Source organism: Vipera ursinii (genome assembly GCF_947247035.1).
Source record: "Vipera ursinii genome assembly, chromosome: 5".
Taxonomy (NCBI): Eukaryota; Metazoa; Chordata; class Lepidosauria; order Squamata; family Viperidae; genus Vipera; species Vipera ursinii.
The window spans coordinates 51,577,780-51,597,981 of NC_139518.1; the positions used below are offsets into that span (position 1 = coordinate 51,577,780).

The 20,202-nt window shown below is 39.6% G+C and overlaps 1 protein-coding gene across 1 annotated transcript in view; it reads left to right on the forward strand.

The window, feature by feature from the left end:
• The window catches only part of SMC3 (structural maintenance of chromosomes 3), a 39,788-nt gene extending 31,202 nt beyond the window's left edge, over positions 1-8,586 (forward strand). Inside the window, exons 27-29 of the mRNA XM_083363767.1 lie at positions 2,092-2,269; positions 5,020-5,126; positions 5,702-8,586. Of these exons, the coding sequence (XP_083219893.1) occupies positions 2,092-2,269; positions 5,020-5,126; positions 5,702-5,773 (357 nt within the window). The 3' untranslated portion in view covers positions 5,774-8,586. The remainder of the gene's footprint in view (positions 1-2,091; positions 2,270-5,019; positions 5,127-5,701) is intronic.
• Positions 8,587-20,202: the final 11,616 nt, after the last annotated feature.

Sequence of the window (20,202 nt, forward strand, 5' to 3'; positions counted from 1 at the left end):
CAGACCTGAACCGCCTCCAGGCACCGGGACATCACGGAGAGGGCATCACTGGGTTGGTTCGGGGTGGAAAGAAAGAGTTGGGTATCATCAGCGTACTGGTGATACCCCACCCCAAAACCACGAATGATCTCGCCCAGCGGCTTCATGTAGATGTTGAACAGGAGAGGTGAGAGAACCGACCCCTGAGGAACTCCACAAATGAGAGACCTCGGGGCGGATCTCTGCCCTCCTGTCAACACCGACTGCGAGCGGCCCCGGAGGTAGGAGGAGAACCACCGTAGAACGGTGCCTCCCACTCCCAACCCCCTGAGACGCCGCAGCAGGATACCATGGTCGATGGTATCGAAAGCCGCTGAGAGATCTAATAGGACCAGGACAGAGGAGCAACCCCTGTCCCTAGCCCTCCAGAGATCATTCACCAGTGCGACCAATGCCGTCTCCGTGCTGTGTCCGGGCCTGAAGCCCGATTGGTACGGGTCCAGATAATCAGTTTCCTCCAGGAACAGAGGGAGCTGATGCGCCACCACACTCTCAACAACCTTCGCCAGAAAGCGAAGGTTGGAGACTGGACGATAGTTGTTTAAAACAGCCGGGTCCAAAGCAGGCTTCTTGAGGAGGGGTCTCACCACCGCCTCCTTCAAGGCGGCAGGGAAGACACCCTCCTTCAAAGAAGCAGTTATTACTGCATGGAACCAGCCTCGTGTTCCCTCCCGAGCCGCATAAGCTAGCCAGGAGGGGCACGGATCCAACAAACAGGTGGTGGAGCTCAGTCTCCCCATGATCCTGTCCACATCATCAGGGGAAACAGGGTCGAACTGAGTCCAGATAACATGCTCAAGACCGCCTGATTCCTCCACATCAGACTCTGCCCAGTCAGAGTCCAGGCCGGTCCGGATCCGAGCGATTTTGTCCGCCAGATGATGACTAAACTCCTCGGCTCGTCCCTGCAAGGGATCCTCTCTCACCTCCTGGTTAAGGAGGGAGCGAGTCACCCTAAACAGGGCGGCCGGGCGATTATCTGCGGACGCGATAAGGGCGGCAAAGTAGTTAGACTTCGCCGTCCTTATCGCCGCAAGATAAGACCTTATAAAGGTTCTTAACTGCAATCGGTCAGATTCGGATCGGCTGGATCTCCAACCGCTCTCTAGACCTCGTCTCCGACGCTTCATCTCCCGTAGCTCCACAGAGAACCATGGGGCCCAGCGGGATCTGCGCCGAGTCAGAGGTCGCATGGGTACAACGCAGTCGAGTGCCCTGGTGGCAGCCGTTTCCCAGGCCTCCACCAGAGCATCGACTGGGCTGTGGGTAAGGGTGATAGGTATCGGCCCAAGCGCCCTCTGGAACCGGTCCGGGTCCATTAGGCGCCTGGGGCGGAACCACCTGGTCGGTTCCGCCGCCCAGCGGCGGGGGATGGCATGATGGAAAACCAGCCTCAGGAGGTGATGATCTGACCATGACAGAGGGGTGATGGACGGAGAACCCCCTCCCAGATCATCCAACCACTGTCCAGACAGGAACACCAGGTCGAGAGTATGATCCCCCTCGTGAGTAGGGCCCTCAATAACCTGGGTCAGGCCCATGGCTGTCATGGAAGCCATGAACTCCCGAGCTAACTCCGACGACCCCCCCCCCCCAGTGATGGCAGGTTGAAGTCACCCAGGACTATAAGCCTGCGGAACTCCACCACCAACCCTGAGAGGGTGTCGAGCAGCTCAGGCAGGGCTGTTGCCACACAGCTGGGCGCCAGGTATGTGAGCAACAAGCCCAACTGAACCCGAGGACCACATCTCAAGAGGAGGGATTCACTCCCGGCCATCTGGACAATGGTGGCCTCTCGGGGACACAAAGTCTCCCGAATAACCACTGCCACCCCACCACCCCTGCCCTGAGCCCGTGGCTGGTGCAGCACCCGGAAACCTGGCGGGCATAACTCGGTGAGAGGCACCCCTCCCTCCGAACCCAACCAAGTTTCCGTGATGCACGCTAGATCCGCACATTCCTCCTCGATCAGATCACGGATGAGGGGAGCTCATATAAATATAATATATATAATATAAATAATAAACTAGGTTTTTTTTGCTGTTTCTTCAGGTGTCATTTACTGGTAAACAAGGTGAAATGAGAGAAATGCAGCAGCTTTCTGGTGGACAGAAATCATTAGTGGCTCTCGCCTTGATTTTTGCAATCCAGAAATGTGATCCTGCTCCATTTTACCTATTTGATGAAATTGACCAAGCCCTGGATGCTCAGCACAGAAAGGCTGTTTCAGGTACAGATACAGAGTTGCAGATCACTATAAATGCAAATGAGTCTCTTGTGTGTACTTGCTCCTTGCTATAAATGTTTCTCTTATTTGTGTTACTAAAACAAAAGTAGTATGTGATACCAAGTACACATTTCGGTAATATCTGCTTTGTGGAGGAGGGCATTAAGATATATGCTCAGCTTATTTGTCCCTCTAGTTTGTTTCATTTAAAAAAAAATTTTGAAACATTCTTAAAGCATTTAGCACAAAAACCTGAAGTCAGTGGCAGAATATCAGCTTTCATGTATTATTGTAATCTCTGCTAAAATGAACTGTGTAAAGAGAGCTCATAATATTTTACTAGGAAGTTTTTAATAACATTGCTTGTGGCTACTTCTTGAATATAGCTTATATACTTTGTTAATGTATATATGAGGTTTATAGCTGTCCTCCAGGTGCACAGTTATGAAATGCTGCAATACCTTTTTGATTTGTACACCTTACAGTAACACTTAAGGATAATGTTTGTTACTTCCAGAGGATCTTCACGAGTGCCCTTCATACCGTGTGTACCTGAAAATAAGACCCGGTCTTTTTTTTTTGCCTCCAAAAGAGGCACTAGATCTTATTTTCAGAGGATGTCTTATCCGCTTACCTTAGACTGCCGCAGCCAGGCTCCCCATGCCCCAACACCAGTCGTACCACCGCCCAACTTCTGTGGCAGTTTGTGTTAGGACATCCTGTGGCATGTTGTACTGGTGCCACTGCTCATGGCAGGCCACATGACGCCAGTGCCGCCACTAGTGTCAGGATGCCACGTGGCGTGTCCTGAAATAAGCGGCGGCACTGGTGTGATGTGCCACGTGGCGTCCTGAAGTGAGCGGCCACCAGCAGGGCTGCTGGTGCTGCTGCTGCATGGCAGGTGTCAGGTCATGGGAGGCCTGGCTGCAGGGGACCTGAGGTAAGTGGGTGCGGGGCACATGGGGCAGTTCTATTCCCCACCCCACCTCCGCCCTAGCTTGATTTTTACCCGTGTGCCTCACCCCACTTCATACAATCAGACGATGGGATGGAGTGGGCGGGATCTTAACTAGGGCTTATTTTTGGGATAGGCTTATATTAGGCGTACACGTAAAAAAATCAAGCTAGGTCTTATATTTGGGATAGATCTTATTTTGGGGGAAATGGTATATCCCATTAATAAATAAATAAAGAAATATACATGAGTACAGTTGATAGATGGTACAGTCAGATAAGAGAGGCAGGAATCCTCAGTGGCTTAACAAGCAAAGAAAGAAACTTAAGCAGGACCCACTCTAATGAATCTTGCAGTTAAACGTGGCTGCAAGATGTTTATACCTTTGGACTTGCAACATTGATGTCAGCCCAGGTAAACCAGATTGGAAACACCACAAGATAAACTAATTCCACTTTATTGTAGAAATAACAGAATCTTGCACATCTGAAGGTACAAATTTCTGTCGACTGCTTTTAACTACTTGATCCATTAGGGTGAGATTTTTCTCAGTTTCTTTCTGTGATTGCTAAGCAATTGTGAGGTCTTGTCTGATTGTGTGCTAGGCAGCATTTCTCCTCTTTCCTCAAGGCCACTAATGCATTCCATTACATTTCTAAGTTTCATCCTCTGAACACGAACCCACTGGTGACTTCTGCCTCTCTTGTCAGATTGTTTTTTCCATTATCTGTTCCCCTACTTTCCCAAGGTTGTTCATACATTTCATTATACATGAAGATTAAAATTTTAGTGTACAACACTAATGTAAAGTGCATTCAGTGTACAAAAGTGAAAAACTAAAATATTCTGCTTTTATTCTTTGTTTCATTGATTACAGATCCTGGATTAAATTATTGATCTCTTTGTCTTTATAGAAGTCATTTGAAATGAAAGTAGTAAAATGTTGTGCTCAGATTATCAGATTCTGTATTGATTACTGTTTTTAAAGGGTCAGCAACATTGTATGCCTCGTATAGTATATTAGAAAAGTATAATTTTTTATCTCTAGATCTTAATTTATTAGAAAAGATGCAGGGTTTTCTTTCTTTTTTCCTTGCTCTTTTTCCCTTTTTGAGTACAAAATATTTGAAATCATCACTACAACATGGAGTTATAAAGTCAGATCTTTGAACTGAATGATTCCCATTCTCTTTGGCACATAAAACGCTTAAATATCTGACGTTACTTTTCACATTTAAATTGGTAATTTAACTGTGAAGAAACTAACCACAGCCAGACTGCTGAAACTATTAGCCAAGCCATATAAAGTACCAAACCACAAATTGGTACGGTCTTACTTTAAAAGACTGATGTAACATGGAACTTTATATCCCACTGGTAGCATTACATCTTCAGTCACATGGAAACCAGCTGTTGGATCAAAAAGTAACTAAGCTTTAGTTGATGACTAAGATTATTGCAGATGTTTCATTTTGTTAAAGTTTTAGATTATATACTAATAGGTGCTGTATTTTAACAATTCATTTATTTATTTGTTAATTTTTTTGCCACCTATCTTGCTTTGGGGCTATTCTAGGCAGCTTACAATAATACAAAGTAAGAAAAATGAAAAGGTGTAAACAGAACAGAAGTTAAATAATAGAACAATAAAGTAAACAATGACGAACACAATGAAAATAAATACATTGATATAAACCAAAAAGATGAATGGGTAGAGAGTGGTGGGTGGGTGAGGTGAAGTCTGCCATCAGTCTAGCTTCCACCTCCAGATTATTTCATTTATTTCAATTTATTTCAGATATGATCATGGAATTAGCAGAACATGCTCAATTCATTACCACAACATTCAGACCAGAACTGCTTGAATCTGCTGATAAATTCTACGGTGTAAAATTCAGAAATAAGGTGTGCAGCTTAAAATGTACAATGTGAATATTATTGTATGCTGGTTAACAGTTATTAAGGTTATAGTATGTGTTTATTTAGTCTCTTAAGTATTTGTAGTCACTATCCGTTTTTTCTTGATTTAAAGACAACATTTGCTTAGATTTCAGCTTGGTGTAATTAGCTTAAGAACATGATGCGAACTGATAAGTTATCCTAAACATTCATCATACATTTCAGTATGTTGCATTTAGATCAACTGTGTACATTTTTCAAGACTTTTTAAACTGCACGCATACTAAAAGATCACCTGTAACAAATCATGATGTCAAAACTGCAGTACATATATCAAAGAATATTGATTAGTGCAAAACTCTTCATAGACATGGACTATGGAAGAGATCATAGACATATCTCTTCACGGTCATAGCCATTTACGTTTGTATTTTTGAAAACAGTGGCTGTATCATATATTAAGCCATTATTTGTGCAGAATTGAGAATTGTACATGCAAGGAATCTGATAACAAACTGAATTATTATTAGTTGCATTTTTCCAATTATGATAATTGCCGGATATATTTTTTTATTATGTAGGTAAGCCATATTGATGTGATCACTGCAGAGATGGCCAAAGACTTTGTGGAAGATGATACTACTCATGGCTAAGTGGACAACAACTGCCAGTCTGTTAAGAAAATGTAAAATATTTTAACCAACATTGGGCAATTGTATAAATCTAAATATGCAGTCATTGTTCAACAGCTACTTTAATATACTTATTAGACCATTTCATAATATTAATTTCCTTGGTGACCTCTGTACATTGTATTCCATTGTATGTGTTGTTGTATTCTTTTATAAAATATCTGTTTCATATGTGTAGCTTGAAAAAGTGCTCTGCAGGTTTTTTGTAAAACGTTTTTCTTGTTTAAATGTGTCTATTTTCAAATCCAGTTCTTGCTTTCTAGTGGTGATCTTACTGTTACATTGCCTCACAAGATTTTTTTTAAAAAAAACAGCTTCAATAAAATTAATTGTTTTTAATGCTATAACATATTTTCTTCTTGAAAACTTTTGAATTAGGTGCCATCACTTCACACATATTGATTATATGAGATATTTATAAGGAAATTTGCATATTAGTGCTTAGCAATAGGGCATATAGGAAACTAAGTTTATGAATTGATTTAATTTAGTTTTCTAGATGTTATAATATTCATAAAACTGATTTTAAATGGTTCATCTTTTATGTACTACAGTGTACAATGGTTCATCTTTTATGTACTACAATAGCTCACAGATAAATTTTTGATTTTCTATTTCATCAAGAGAATAAAGACAACAGAATCATAACACTAATATTTCATTTACATTTGAACCCTGTTCATCCTCTTTTTGTTGCCAAATTGTTTATATCCACCTATCATTTGATTTCTAGAAAGCAAAGAATGAAAATGGGAATCATTTTATTAAAATGTAAGGTTTTTGCACTATATGCTTTATCAAAGGTATGGAGTCAATAGAAGCTTATGCTGTAAGAAATTTGATCGTTATTAATGTGCTCTAATACAGTAGACTAAATTTGCTACCCATTTAGAACTGAAATACAGTATTTTTTTCTTATATAAGTTTTGTGAAGTAAAAACCAACAGAAAAAAGAGGGATAGAATAGAAAGCTTACATACACATACATAGTGTAATCCCTAAGTCAGGGGTCCCCAACCCCCGGTCTGTGGACCGGCACTGGGCCACAGCATGCCAGAAACCAGGCCAGGCAAACAAAGCCCCATCCATGGGATGCAGGCAGTACATGAAACCATACCCCCTCCAGTCCGTGGAAAAACCTCTCCACGGAACCAGTCCCTGGTACCCAAAAGGTTGGGGACCTCTGCCCTAAGTCATTGTTGATTTTTATTAAAAAAAAATATTGTTGCACAAGTTTTACATAGAAGTGAGAATTCAAAAGATGAAATTTAATATGATTTAAGAAAATGAAAAAGGGAAAAATTGTGTTTATAAGAAAAAAAAACATTTAAAAACCCACTTATTTTTATAACTTCTAAATGCTATTAAATATTTTTATACTATACCTTAAATTTCTACTTAATTCTATTTAGAGCTGTTTTAAGTTTTTTGTTTAATTTTCAATTTAGTTTTTAAATAGTTTCCCTTTTTTCATAAAATATAATATTTTAAGGTATTAATTTGCCTTTCTGTATGGTATTTTATAGGAAGGAACTTGGTTAGACAATAGTTATGAATATATACAGTCAATTTTTCCAATGCCGCAGATTTTGATGTTCTAACCTTGTAGACAAGTTTTGTTTTTTCTAGTGTTATGCCAGATTGATTCTTGCTGTTACAAGCAGAAAAATACAGCATTTCAGTCTGTTATGTTATCTGAATGTATTGTGTTACAAAAATCTGTAAAATGGTCTTATTATCACTGGAAATGGAGCTGACAGATGGAGTTAACAATGCCTCTGCTGTTAGTGGACAGGACTTAAGACTATATATTTGTGGAGGAAAATCCTTCACTCCTACACCCTGCTTTTGGCTTTCCTGTAATGTCTATTCTGGGAGTCAAGAAAAGGAAAAAGACGAGCAACAACTGCAGGAAAATGTGTCCTGCTATTCAGAACCAGCAGATTGGCATGCTGGTGGGAGGCCAAAATCAAAAGGGCTAAGTGGATAAGCTAAGAGAGCAGCCAAGGGACCAGGGGAAGAGCCTGATCAACTGACTGAAAGAGGCAAGCAACAGCAATACTGCACCCCCACCACCACAATCTGGCTTGAGTAAGAATTTTGGAGCAGCTGCCACTTGAATGGGTAAGAAGAAAAACCATGAGAAAGTGGCTGTGGGGAGCAAAATGCTGCCAGTAGTAGTGATTCTGCAGCAGGACAGAGAAAAGTGGTGTGACATCACCCAAACTTCCCAGTCTAAACCAGATAGAACCAAACAGATCACCCTTTACTCCACCAACAGAACAATGGTGTGAAAAAGATGAGAGAAATAAGATGGCCGACTGATGACAAGTACAATAAGTAAACTGTTCCAAGTTCTTTATGGGAAACTGGTTGATTACAGTGGTCCCCAACCTTTCCAGGGCTGCAGATCAGTGGCAGGGAGGAGAGGGGATGGTTTTACATGCGTGCTGCCTGTGCAAATGCAGCTTCGTGCGCTCGCCTGCCACTTGTGCAGCCCAGTTCCCAACAGGCGGTGAACCAGGACCAGGGCACAGACGGGTTAGGGACCCCTGAAGAGTTTTTTTAAAAAAGGTATCAAATACGAGATTTTTACAGCACCATCTCTGCTACAAGGAACATTTCCATTAACAATACTGAGCACAAGGAGATGCAAAAATACAACTTTATGTGGAAGGCCTTTCTTATCTGAGATAATTACGACTGAATCATGTCTCCCTTTTTGTGCTTACCAGAATAAAGCTAACTCTACTTCTTGCTCATTTATTTCTTATCTGGCCACTGTTGTATCTGAATCCAAGTGACCTGCAGGACTCCAGCACTAATAGGATTCAAAGCAACATAAATAATATGCATAAAAGTGTAATAAATACTGAAAATGGTTTATGGCAATCTCACAAAATAGCTACATAATAAGTGCAGCAACATATGAAAAAGCAGGTTGTATTCACCGACTAATTTAGTTGCATAAGGTTTCTGAGGTCTAGTGAGAAATACAAGTTGCAATATGCTGGAGTCATATTTTTTCAGCATGCTAGGATTGTATTTATTAGAAAATTAAACAATAAAAATATGGCTGGGGACTTGACACGTTCCAAGAAATGCATTGACAGGCATAGAATGGCTCCTGAGCATTTCACTGGGGATCCAGATAGTGATTTACAGATTTTCTGAATACCAAAGTACAAATTTGCCATAGAAATTAAAATATATTTAGAAGAATCAAAAATAAAAGACTCTCCAAGAAACCCTGGTAAAATCTAACTCAAGTAATAAATTAGATTCAGAATATAAAGAACTTCTATCATGGAAAGGCCTTTAGCACTCTGATTTATAAAGAAGGAAATTACTGAACCTACATAGAGCTGTCACTTTTTTACATTATAAATATCAAAACCAATATAATAATAAATGGATCCATAGTGAATTGTTCTCTTGGGCTATCGAGGCAATTTACTAGGAAAAATATTAATAGGAGTTTGTCCGATGGGATTAAAGGGGGCAACCATTAGTTTCCCAAGTACCAATAATGAGTCCATATAGAGAAACATGGAATCTTGTAGAAGAATGCAATGCCTTTTAGCTTTCAAGCAGCATGAATTCTAAATAGCTGGACGGCCATCCAGGCAGGCAACAAGAAAGATCTGTTCAAGAAATGTTCCATTCAATATCTAGATGCAATCTTTGAGATATGATATCCAGGCATCTGGGGAGATACCACAGATCTCTTATCTACACCAGGGTAGAGACCCACAGTTTGCTTATCCAGGATGTGATAAGAATCACGTATGACGTGAATAATTTATCTTGTACACCAACTTTGGAAAGTGTTGAGAAAGATACTTGTGCCTTTCAGTTATATATAGCTCCATCATGCTGTCAAACCTCCATATGAAAATGTCCATCTGTTGTCTGTTGTTGTAAACAAGTCAACAAAGAGGCATCCCCATCTTGCTGAGCCTTTATAAAAAAATCTTTGGATGCAAGGCCTTTTCTCCCTGTGACAGACGCTGATGGTTCAATCAGTTTTCCATGAAAGTGTATTCTGATATGGAGAAAATATGTTTCTCCAGTCATTTTCTCTGATTTTGATATGGATCTTCTTGATATGAAACTCCTAACTTTTGAGATACAAAGTTATTCTACAGTAGAAGCATGCATTTTCAAATCCTCAGAGCTGTAAGGGTTCTGACTAGCACTATGTCACAGGAATGGTTATGAACAACATTGGGTGTGTATTTGGGGGGTTTATTTGTAGAAGTTTAAGGAATCATTTTACTGCTTAATTACCTCTCCCTAGCATTTTCTAGGGTTTGGGATTTGCTTTGTAATTGATAACTTAAGCTTTTACAAGGTTTAAGGAAGCCATTTTTTGCCCTTAATATCTGCAAACTTCCAGTGGAAGCTGCAAGAGATGCTGAGAGGCACATGCAGATTGTGTTGTTAAGCCCTGTAGCTTATTAAGTCTATTTTTAACAGGGAACCATTACTCCATTTTATTTTTATTTATTTGTTGAATTTAGACTCAACAAATTTACAGAAGTAAATAGAATGTGTAAGCCAGGTCAAAAAAAATGAATAGGTCAACATTTTATTGAAGACATTACTTATTAGTTGTATTCCGGTTCAAAATCCACATAACATTAACATTAATGTCGCAGAGTTAAGATAATGTAATATGCTTCAGAGATTAGAAAATTTCCGAGTTATGTCTTAGAAGTATACATTTCTAAAATGAGAAAGCTAAAATGAAATAACAGGCATTCATGAAAATGATTACTTCTATGAAAATATTTCATAGAAGCAGCACTATTTCCATTAATTAAACAAACTGATGTGGCTGATTCTCTAATTTTACACTTGGGTTAATCTAGGAAAAGCACAGAACAGCACTAGTAATTTCCTTGTGTTATGAACACAACTTCAAAAAATATCTGTGGCTTTTAAAGTCTTACACATTTAAAATCATATGTATTTTTAAATGTTACATATTTTAAACTATAATTTCATATAGCTGGCAAGATGTGACAGAATTAACTGATTATGCATGAGAAAACATCCACAAATAACATTATGGAAATACGTTCATTAGAATTCCCACCAACTATCACCATTGCCAATTTATAATTCTAAAGTTTTAGTTAAGTGTAAGTTAGTAACATCTGTAAAGCCACAAATTATTTTCTTGTAATGCATGTTATAGGAGATTTTACACATTTACAGCAAATACATGGTTATTAAGAAAATGAATAGGATTACAGGATTAGATATAAAATTTGAATTATGTAAGCATCTTTATGATTGTTGTTGTTGTTAGTTGCGAAGTCGTGTCCGACCTATCGCAACCCCATGGACAACGTTCCTCCAGGCCTTCCTGTCCTCTACCATCTTCTGGAGTCCATTTAGGCTCACGCCTACTGCTTCAGTGACTCCATCCAGCCACCTCATTCTCTGTCGTCCCCTTCTTCTATTGCCCTCAACCTTTCCCAGCATTAGGCTCTTCTCCAGTGAGTCCTTCCTTCTCATTGGGTGGCCAAAGTACTTGAGTTTCAACTTCAGGATCTGGCCTTCTAAAGAGCGGTCAGGGTTGATCTCCTCTAGGACTGACCGGTTTGATCACCTTGCAGTCCAAGGGACTCACAGGAGTCTTCTCCAGCACCATAGTTCAAAGGCCTCAATTCTTTGGCGCTCAGCCTTTCTTATGGTTCAACTTTCACTGCCATACATTGCAACTGAAAAGACCATAGCCTTGACTATACGCACTTTTGTTGGCAGGGTGATGTCTCTGCTTTTTAGTGTGCTGTCTAGATTTGCCATGGTTTTCCTTCCCAGAAGCAACCGTCTTTTAATTTCTTGGCTGCAGTCCCCATCTGCGGTGATGTTGGAGCCCAGGAAAATAAAATCTGTCACTACCTCCATTTCTTCCCCATCTATTTGCCATGAATTGAGAGGGCCAGATGCCATGATCTTGGTTTTTTTAATGTTTAGTTTCAACCCAACTTTTGCACTCTCCTTCTTCACCCACAACAAGAGGCTCTTTAGTTCCTCTTCACTTTCTGCCATTAGAGTGGTATCATCTGCATATCTTAGGTTGTTGATATTTCTCCTGGCAATCTTAATTCCAACTTTTGATTCATCTAGCCCTGCCTTTCTCATGATGTGCTCTGCATATAAGTTAAACAGGCAGGGTGACAGTATACAGCCTTGCTGGACTCCTTTCCCAATTTTGAACCAATCAGTGGTTCCGTGTCCAGTTCTCACTGTTGCTTCTTGACCCGCATATAGGTTTCTCAGGAGACAAATAAGATGGTCTAAGAACACATTGTTCAGTGAATTATAATCCTCAGTATATTTTTTTTGACTGACATAGCTGATCCTACCAAATGTAAATGAATTTTCCATTGTTAATCAATATGTATATACAACAATGAACAAATTGTTCCATTCCTAAAGCATTTTATAAGGCTCTCATTTTCATTCGTGCAAGTTCTCTCACAAATCATTCCCAAGATAAAACTCATATGTTCATGGATGAATACAAAAGTATGCCATCTTCCTCCAGGTTTTTAATGCAACCATGTCTAATGCAACACAGGCTTATATCCTTTTAATCTCAGGATATTGTTACAGATTTTGCTACAACCCTCTGGAAGGCAAACATAATTTGGTGGGAAGGTGCATAGTTTTCCACTGAAAATTATATTCAAATATTTATATTGCACAAGTTGGAAAAATAATTCTCCAACGTAATATTTTCTTCTTTCTTAGCTTAATTACTAATCCCAAATTACTGTGTAAAATTAATTCTATTTTTCTGTCTAGATTAAAATGCACTAGCCAAAATATATTTTCACTATTGGTAGGATTACAACATAAAACAAACTTGCCTGAATGAATTTCATATATTTGATTCACATAACTACAATGTAGAAAGCTGAGGAGACCCTGTCTCATATGCCCGTTTCACTGATCCTAATGGTGGGCATTTGAGAAAGACTCCCAGGGTGGATCTTAGCACAGACAAAAACATTAGAATGAAAATGGCCTTTCTAATAATTTTTATTATGGTTGAAATTAACTTCAGTATTTTAATCATCTCTACCCCCATTTTATTTTAGACTAAGAAAAGAAACATTTCTATACCTTTAGATTGGGTTATGTTCTTTTTAAAAGACATTTTACTGCATCCCTCAAAACTCCTGCAGGGTCAAGTGTAAATAGTTACACCACCCCCCTATAGTCCTCAGCTAAAGATGGGTAGTTATGACACAGCACTCAGACCAAAGAAAATTGCTCATCCTTGCACTCAGACAAGGTTAACAAATGTTAATATTGTTGTAAGTATCCTTGTGTCATTATCGTAGTGTTGCCAAATCCTGTGCTAAGCCAATAAACTGTAAAACTAAGCCAGTGCTAGATCTGCTTTGTTCTTTTCATGCCATGCCATCTACATCTTTCATGTATATGAAACTTTGAAGCAGGCTCATCTTGCTGCACAGTGGACAAAAGAGGGCATTTTCAAAGGTGTGGTTTTAAAAAACAGCCACACATTGTTTCTACATCCACAAGCTCTCTCCAAAAGGTCATTCTCTCAACTACAACCAAGTAAATACTTTTCCCGAGTATTTTTTTTAATGATTCAGAAGATTAGCAAAATGCTTTGAATTATTCCTCATAGACAACAAATTAGTATAAAACTACCATATTAACAAGTACATTCCTTTGTAACTGCCCAACAAAGCTTAAACTCTGAGCTCGATTGTCTCCCTGGTCTTACTAGGCTGAAACTTTGTGCCTCCACAAATATTTATGATTATGAAGCTGGTTACCCTATTTGTCTTCCTCACGACTGATGCCAGCTGAGGTCAACCTTTTGCCTCTTTGCCATTTCTGTGGAAGTTTCAAGAGCTAATGTCAGGTCTCTGCTATTTTCTAAACAGAGGGGAAAAGAGTGAGACCTTGGGGTGAGCTCTTGACCTTGACTGACAGCGTAGTGGCGCGGACAACATGTTAGAAGAGGAATGGGGTGGTGGTGGTGGTAGTGGACATAAAAGACAGATGGCCTAATTAATCATATACCAGGAATAAATAAAAGCAGTTGCAAGCATTACATGTGCTGTGATGAGTGAACAGCCCACAAATATGGAAGTCTGCCAAACAATTATCAGCACAAAGAAGACTGGCCAGTGCAAAGAGAGGGGGGGGGTCTGAGAAAGAATAGTGGAGGAATGTGAAATATGCACTATGTGCAGGGAGGTCTAATTTCTCATCCTGAAAACTTTATAAATGAATGATCAGAATGATTATTTATACTGTTTTCATAGGGAGGTGCAGCAACCCACTTTTGAAAGGCAAAATATGATTCAGAATATGCACGTACTGTCTTTCTGGCTCCATACCTGCATTGCATAGTTGCCTATTTAGTTATAAAATGTTCCTGACAATTGATGTGCACACTATAAATCTCATTTTGTACTACGAATCCGGAATGCTGCATAGTCTTGCCTTCTTCTGTGAAGTTCTGGACAGTGTTTCAGCAGCCATTTTATTTGTGAAAAATAGTTTAATACCTTTTTTTTGGTAGGAGACACATCAAGACAATTGAGATATAAATTATAAAATATATTAGTGTCACAGCAGTTGGTAATGAAGATAAAGCTGAGAACATATGAGTATTTCCAGTGTTTCCAAATGCCTTCATGGTTGAACCAATTTATCTTTGCCTTCTTGCTCCAAGTGCATCACTCTGTGCTCAACATCAAAGGAGAACAGACTTTCTGCTTTCAGGCAGCTATTTTATTAGAATGTCCAGATCCAATGGCATAAGCTGAAGGCAAAAATATACATTTAATTACTGTAAGGAAAACATTCAGTCCTGAACTAATTTAATTAATAGAATGGAGAGTATTTCCTCACAGTAATCTACTTTATTTTTCTCCAAACTTTCTTTTTAAATTTATGAACTTACAGTAAATTAAAAGTGCTATATGATGAGCCATTTTGTTTGTGCTTGAGAACAACACTGCCCCAAATTTAAGGGCATAAAGTAGCCACCACTGTTCAAAAGGTTTGTAGGGGTGCTGCATGATCTCAAAACCTGAGATTGTATGGGTAACAGGTACATATCCACAAGACAATTCTGTTGGAATAGCATTCATTCATTCCTCACTCGCTCATTACTTCATGTATACAATTGGGACATCATACAGCATAGGTAAAGGTAAAGGTAAAGGTTCCCCCGCACATGCGTGCTAGTCGTTTCCGACTCTAGGGGCCGGTGCTCATCTCCGTTTCAAAGCCGAAGAGCCAGCGCTTGTCCGAGGACGTCTCCGTGGTCATGTGGCCGGCATGACTAGACGCCAAAGGCGCACGGAACGCTGTTACCTTCCCACTGTAGTGGTCCCTATTTTTCTACTTGCACTTTTATGTGCTTTAGAACTGCTAGGTTGGCAGAAGCTGGGACAAGTAACAGGCGCTCACTCTGTTACGCAGCACTCGGGATTCGACCCGCCAAACTGCCGACCTTCAGATCGACAAGCTCAGTGTCCTAACCCACTGAGCCACCGCGTCCCTCATACAAGCATATAACACAATAAATAAAAACATATAACAATAAATAATACAATACTTAAGTACAAAATATAACAATAAAGAATACAAAATACAAAATGGTGACTGAGAACACAACAAAACAACCACAAGTGACCATTCAACTGGCCACTTTTGCCTGGGGATGGAACTGGATCTTGTGAAAGGCATCATCAAATAGTCAGCACAAATCTTACATGGATTCAACGAAATTTTTCAGATTTCAGTCATTCTATCCAACATTCAGAAAACAAATGAGAAATTAAAAATAGAAATTTGTTTGGACAATCCAAATTTTTAAACAGTCCTCCAGTTGAAATTCCTGATATGATGGAGAGAGTTTAAGTAGACAAATGTACAGGTAGTCTTGAGTTACAAAAGTTCATTTAGTGAATGTTCAAAGTTACAACAACACTAAAAAAGTGACATGAACATGTTTCACAGTTACAATCTTTGCAGCATCCCCATGATCATGTTATCAAAATTCAGATGCTTGGCAACTGGTTCATATTTATGACTGTTGCTATGTCCCAAGATCATGTGATCACTTTTTGTGACTTTCTGAGAAGCAAAGTCAGTGAGGAAGCCAAATTCACTTAACAACCAAGTTACTGACTTATCAATTGCACTTATTCACTTAAAAACTGAACCAAGAAAAATCATAAAATGGGGCAAAACTCACTTAACAAATGTCTCAACAACATAAATTTTGGGCTCAATTGTGTTCGTAAGTCGAGGACTACCTGTATAAGAGGGTCAGCAGAATGTTGTAAGTTCTGGCATCCCTACCATGGTACAGAAATAAAGAGATGGTGTGAAAAAGGAAAACGGGTGCTGTTGTCATCAGTGAAGAGGCAGCTGCCTTCATCGTTGGTAATTTGCTATATACCAACTGTTACATGCTGAGGTTTTAAAGACTTTAGAGGAGGGGTCTTCAAATTTGGTCCTTTTATGACTTGTGGACTTCAACTCCCAGAATTCCTGGCTGAGGATTTTGGGAGCTGAAGTCCACAAGTCATAAAAGGGCCAAGTTTGAAGAGCCTGCTTTAGAGGGAGAACCTTGCATGCATGATGTGACTATCAACAGCAATCCCTTGGTTCTCTCCTGAAACACATCCAGCAAGCTGAGTGGGATAAATAGCTGCAAAGATCCCCACTTTCCAGATGAAAAGCAGGAAGTAGAAGAGCCTAACCTTATCTTGGAACAAGATTGAAGGTTGGTCTAACTTCAAGACTAATGATGGACTAAAGCTTGTCTGAGAGGATAGCATTAGTTGCATGGTTGAAATCAATGTAATAATAATGTAGATGTCTCGGTAGAGGCAGGCTAGTGGGTACTGATTTGTAGATGGGAGCTGACATTACAGGTCAAGGTTTGGCAAATGCGGGTAGGAAGAGGTTATTTAACATGGGTAAGAGAGTGGTAGTCAGTTTTTACCATGACTTGCATGGTGGTAAGTGCTGATCTGGCCATTAAACTATTGGTGAAGGAGGACAGCCAATGGTTCCCGCCCCTTCTTATTGTTCAATAATCTCTACATGGAGCTTTGAGCACTCTGTCTCTGAACACTTAGCTCAAGCAGTTGTTAAGTAGGAAGCAGACCTGGTATTCATCACTAAATCTTGGCTAGCAAAGAGAGGGGATGTTCCCTGAGTTCTCTCTAAGAACTGGCTTCCAGGTTTTCACATGGTGTAGCAACTATAAGTCAAGGTTGGAAAGGCATGATAGTGGTGATTTTCCTGAATAACTTGATTGTTTCTAGAGGAATTGCTCTAGAGCTCATTGGATTCAAGTATTTCTTTCTGGGCTTCAGAAAAAAGTTTAAGGTTCTGTTGGTGTATGATTTACCTGCCCAGCAGCATTACTATTGTTAGCAGAATCTTTTCCCTATGGTTTGTTCCTTACTCAGGTCAAACTTTGCATTTAAGAGTTAAAAAATAGCACATTAAGTAAATGCATAGAATGTGTTAATAGCTTTTTATAGTCAGATGTAAATAGCTAATTTGTGCTTGCCCAATTATAAAATTCTCAATTTTAACTTTCCAAATAAGATATAGCCTGATTTGTCATTTTCTAACTGATACACCTTATCTCTGTTAGTTTCTTCTTATTCCTTTCTTATCTGTCTACAACGCCCTCTTGTGTATGTATTATGAAGAAACGCTACCTTCCCTTGTAAAATTTCTAATTATTTTCCAACACCATCTAAACTTCTTGAGCTGTTCTGCTACAGACACGTTGTGTTGCGAAATTAATTCCTTGTTAAGACACTTATTGGTCTGTTTAAGCGAATTTAGTCACGTTTAACGGCCCTTTGCAGACAGTGAACTCATAAAGCACCTGGTTCATCTGAAATACCTTTATTTTGCATGTAGAAGGTGGTTACAGCAGAGAAGTTGTGGTCAGTTGAACGTGGTCGGAACTTTAAGGTCAAAAGACAGTAACAGGATTACTGTCCACATGGCTTGTGTTCAGATGTTACAATGGAGGATGGAACACAAGGGAGCAAGGAGAAGGAGGAAGTCCAACCCAGAAGGGGTGGATCCTAGTACAGCATCATGGTCAGGATAGGAAATACATCACAAAGGGGAAGGTACTGGCAGACCCAATTAGCATATTGGTAATTTCCCAAGAACAGCCACGTGGTGGCAGCACATGAGCTTATCTCAAAACTATTAGTGCTGGGCAATTTTATATACTTAACATGGGGTAAAGGATATGTCCTGATAGATATTGGGCTCAATCCATGGACACATGCTGCATTTACTTTTTATCCTGGAAATGGTGTGTAAATTGAAAGTGGAGGACTTCATTACTATTCTTTTGTTATGGTCTGAGGCAGAGTGCCACAAGTTATATTTATGCAGGATTGATGAATTGATAAATACAGTCTAATCCATAATCCCATCCTTTAGAAGTTTTCCCAGTTACATGGCAAGCAATTTCTCTAGAATAGGTATTAGAGTCATACATAAGATTGAACCTCTGCTGAATACAGAATCTAGGGAAGGGCTGGTTTACTGAGGATCTCTAAGAAATGAAACTTAAAAAAAAAGTAGGGCTGCACGTGCTGATATTTGGATCTACACTGTGGCAGTCAGAATGGTGAAAAATCAATATTTCTTCAGCCTTATTCTGTCAGAGGAATATCACCCAGCAGCTGTTATCGGCCTGATCAGTCAGTTTCTTAATTGGAGGAGTAACTTGACAGATTCTGAAATTGCCATTCAGGAACTAGCAGACTGAGACATTTGAAGATGAGGCTCAGAAAGAGAAGACTGGTTGGAAGATGAACCTGAAGATCTAGAGAAGTCAACTAATTAGCCACTTGTTGCAGAAGTGTAGCAGCAGGTTGAGTCACTGACCTACACCTCTGAACAGAAAAAGATCTTCAGCCCTTGCACATACAGAAAGATCAAGAAAGTGGAAAAGAGTTAGTCAGTGGGGATTCACAAAAGAAAGAGGCCTTGCTCAGGAAAATAGGCATGCCTAGCCATAGGATAAAAGAAGAGTCAAGACAATAGCTGGCAAACAACTTTCCAACCTTAGTCCTGATTTCCTGAACTCCTGCTACTTATGATTCTGAGAGACTTTTGGATGTATTCAATACTAGACTTGGTTTTGATTCCTGGACTTGTCTACATGGAACTTTGGCTTCTACACTAAAATTGTTTGTTTTTCCTGCGATTGGTATCAAGCACTCAGAACAAGACAGCAGATGGTCAGTTCAGAAACCAGAATATCAGGAAGATATTCTGTAGATGCCTTTCTGAGCTCTCTCTCATTCCTGCATAGTAGTGAAATTTATAGCTACAATGTCATAAAGACCCAAGTCCGACTTCCAGTCTTGTTTAAGATTGATTGACATGCCATTGGGCAACCATAGATTGAAAAAACTTCCTTTGGATGCTTATGAAAAGTTTACAAGATATTTTGCTGAGAAAATGGTTTGCATCAGAGTTTCATACACATCAGCAAAATCAAAGAAGATAATGAGGAACGTATGCCAATATTGGGATTTTTTTCAGTCTTTCAGGATATGGACAGGGTTCTTGGCTGTTTGAATTGTGCCAGTTACAGTATTTGTGGGAACCTTATCCTTCCTGTAGTAGTCAAGGAAGAGTGGACAAAGAGGTTTGGAAGTACCTGCTGCTTTGAACAGCTCATCTGTCACTCACAGTGTTGGATAACTCCTACCCAGGCTCCAGTCTTAGGGAAAGATTTTGGAGTTTTTGAGGCTATGGATCATGGATGAAACTAACTATCTGGATCTCTTTCACTCAGGATTCAGATCTCTACATGATGGAAATGGTATTGCTTAGTTTTGTGGATGACTCATCCCTTATGAATTGCGTGGATGGTAACAATGTAGTTTTTGTCCACTAGATTTGGCAGTTTCTACTACCATGATGAATAGTATATTTCTGAACTATACACAGAGGTTTCCCCTGATGCAGGAAGATAAAGGGAACGGCATTTGAAATTGAGGGAACAACAAGAGAGAAGCACTACCTACATTTCCCCATAATGTACCTCTTCCAATTCTGTGATACTGTGGAGATCCTTTGACACTCTTAATTTTGGGACAGTTACATATTGGGAGATGCATTTACTCAAGAATTTAGGTTCTACACTCTTATAAGGTTTAAAAGTCATTACTATACAAGTAGAGGCCAGACTAAAGAGGAATTACTATAGCAAAATTACATTTTTAAAAAATTCACTCATTTTGTACAATAATCATTATTATTTGCAGAAACTAGCAATCCCTTTTAAGACCCCAATATTTGATTTTATTCTT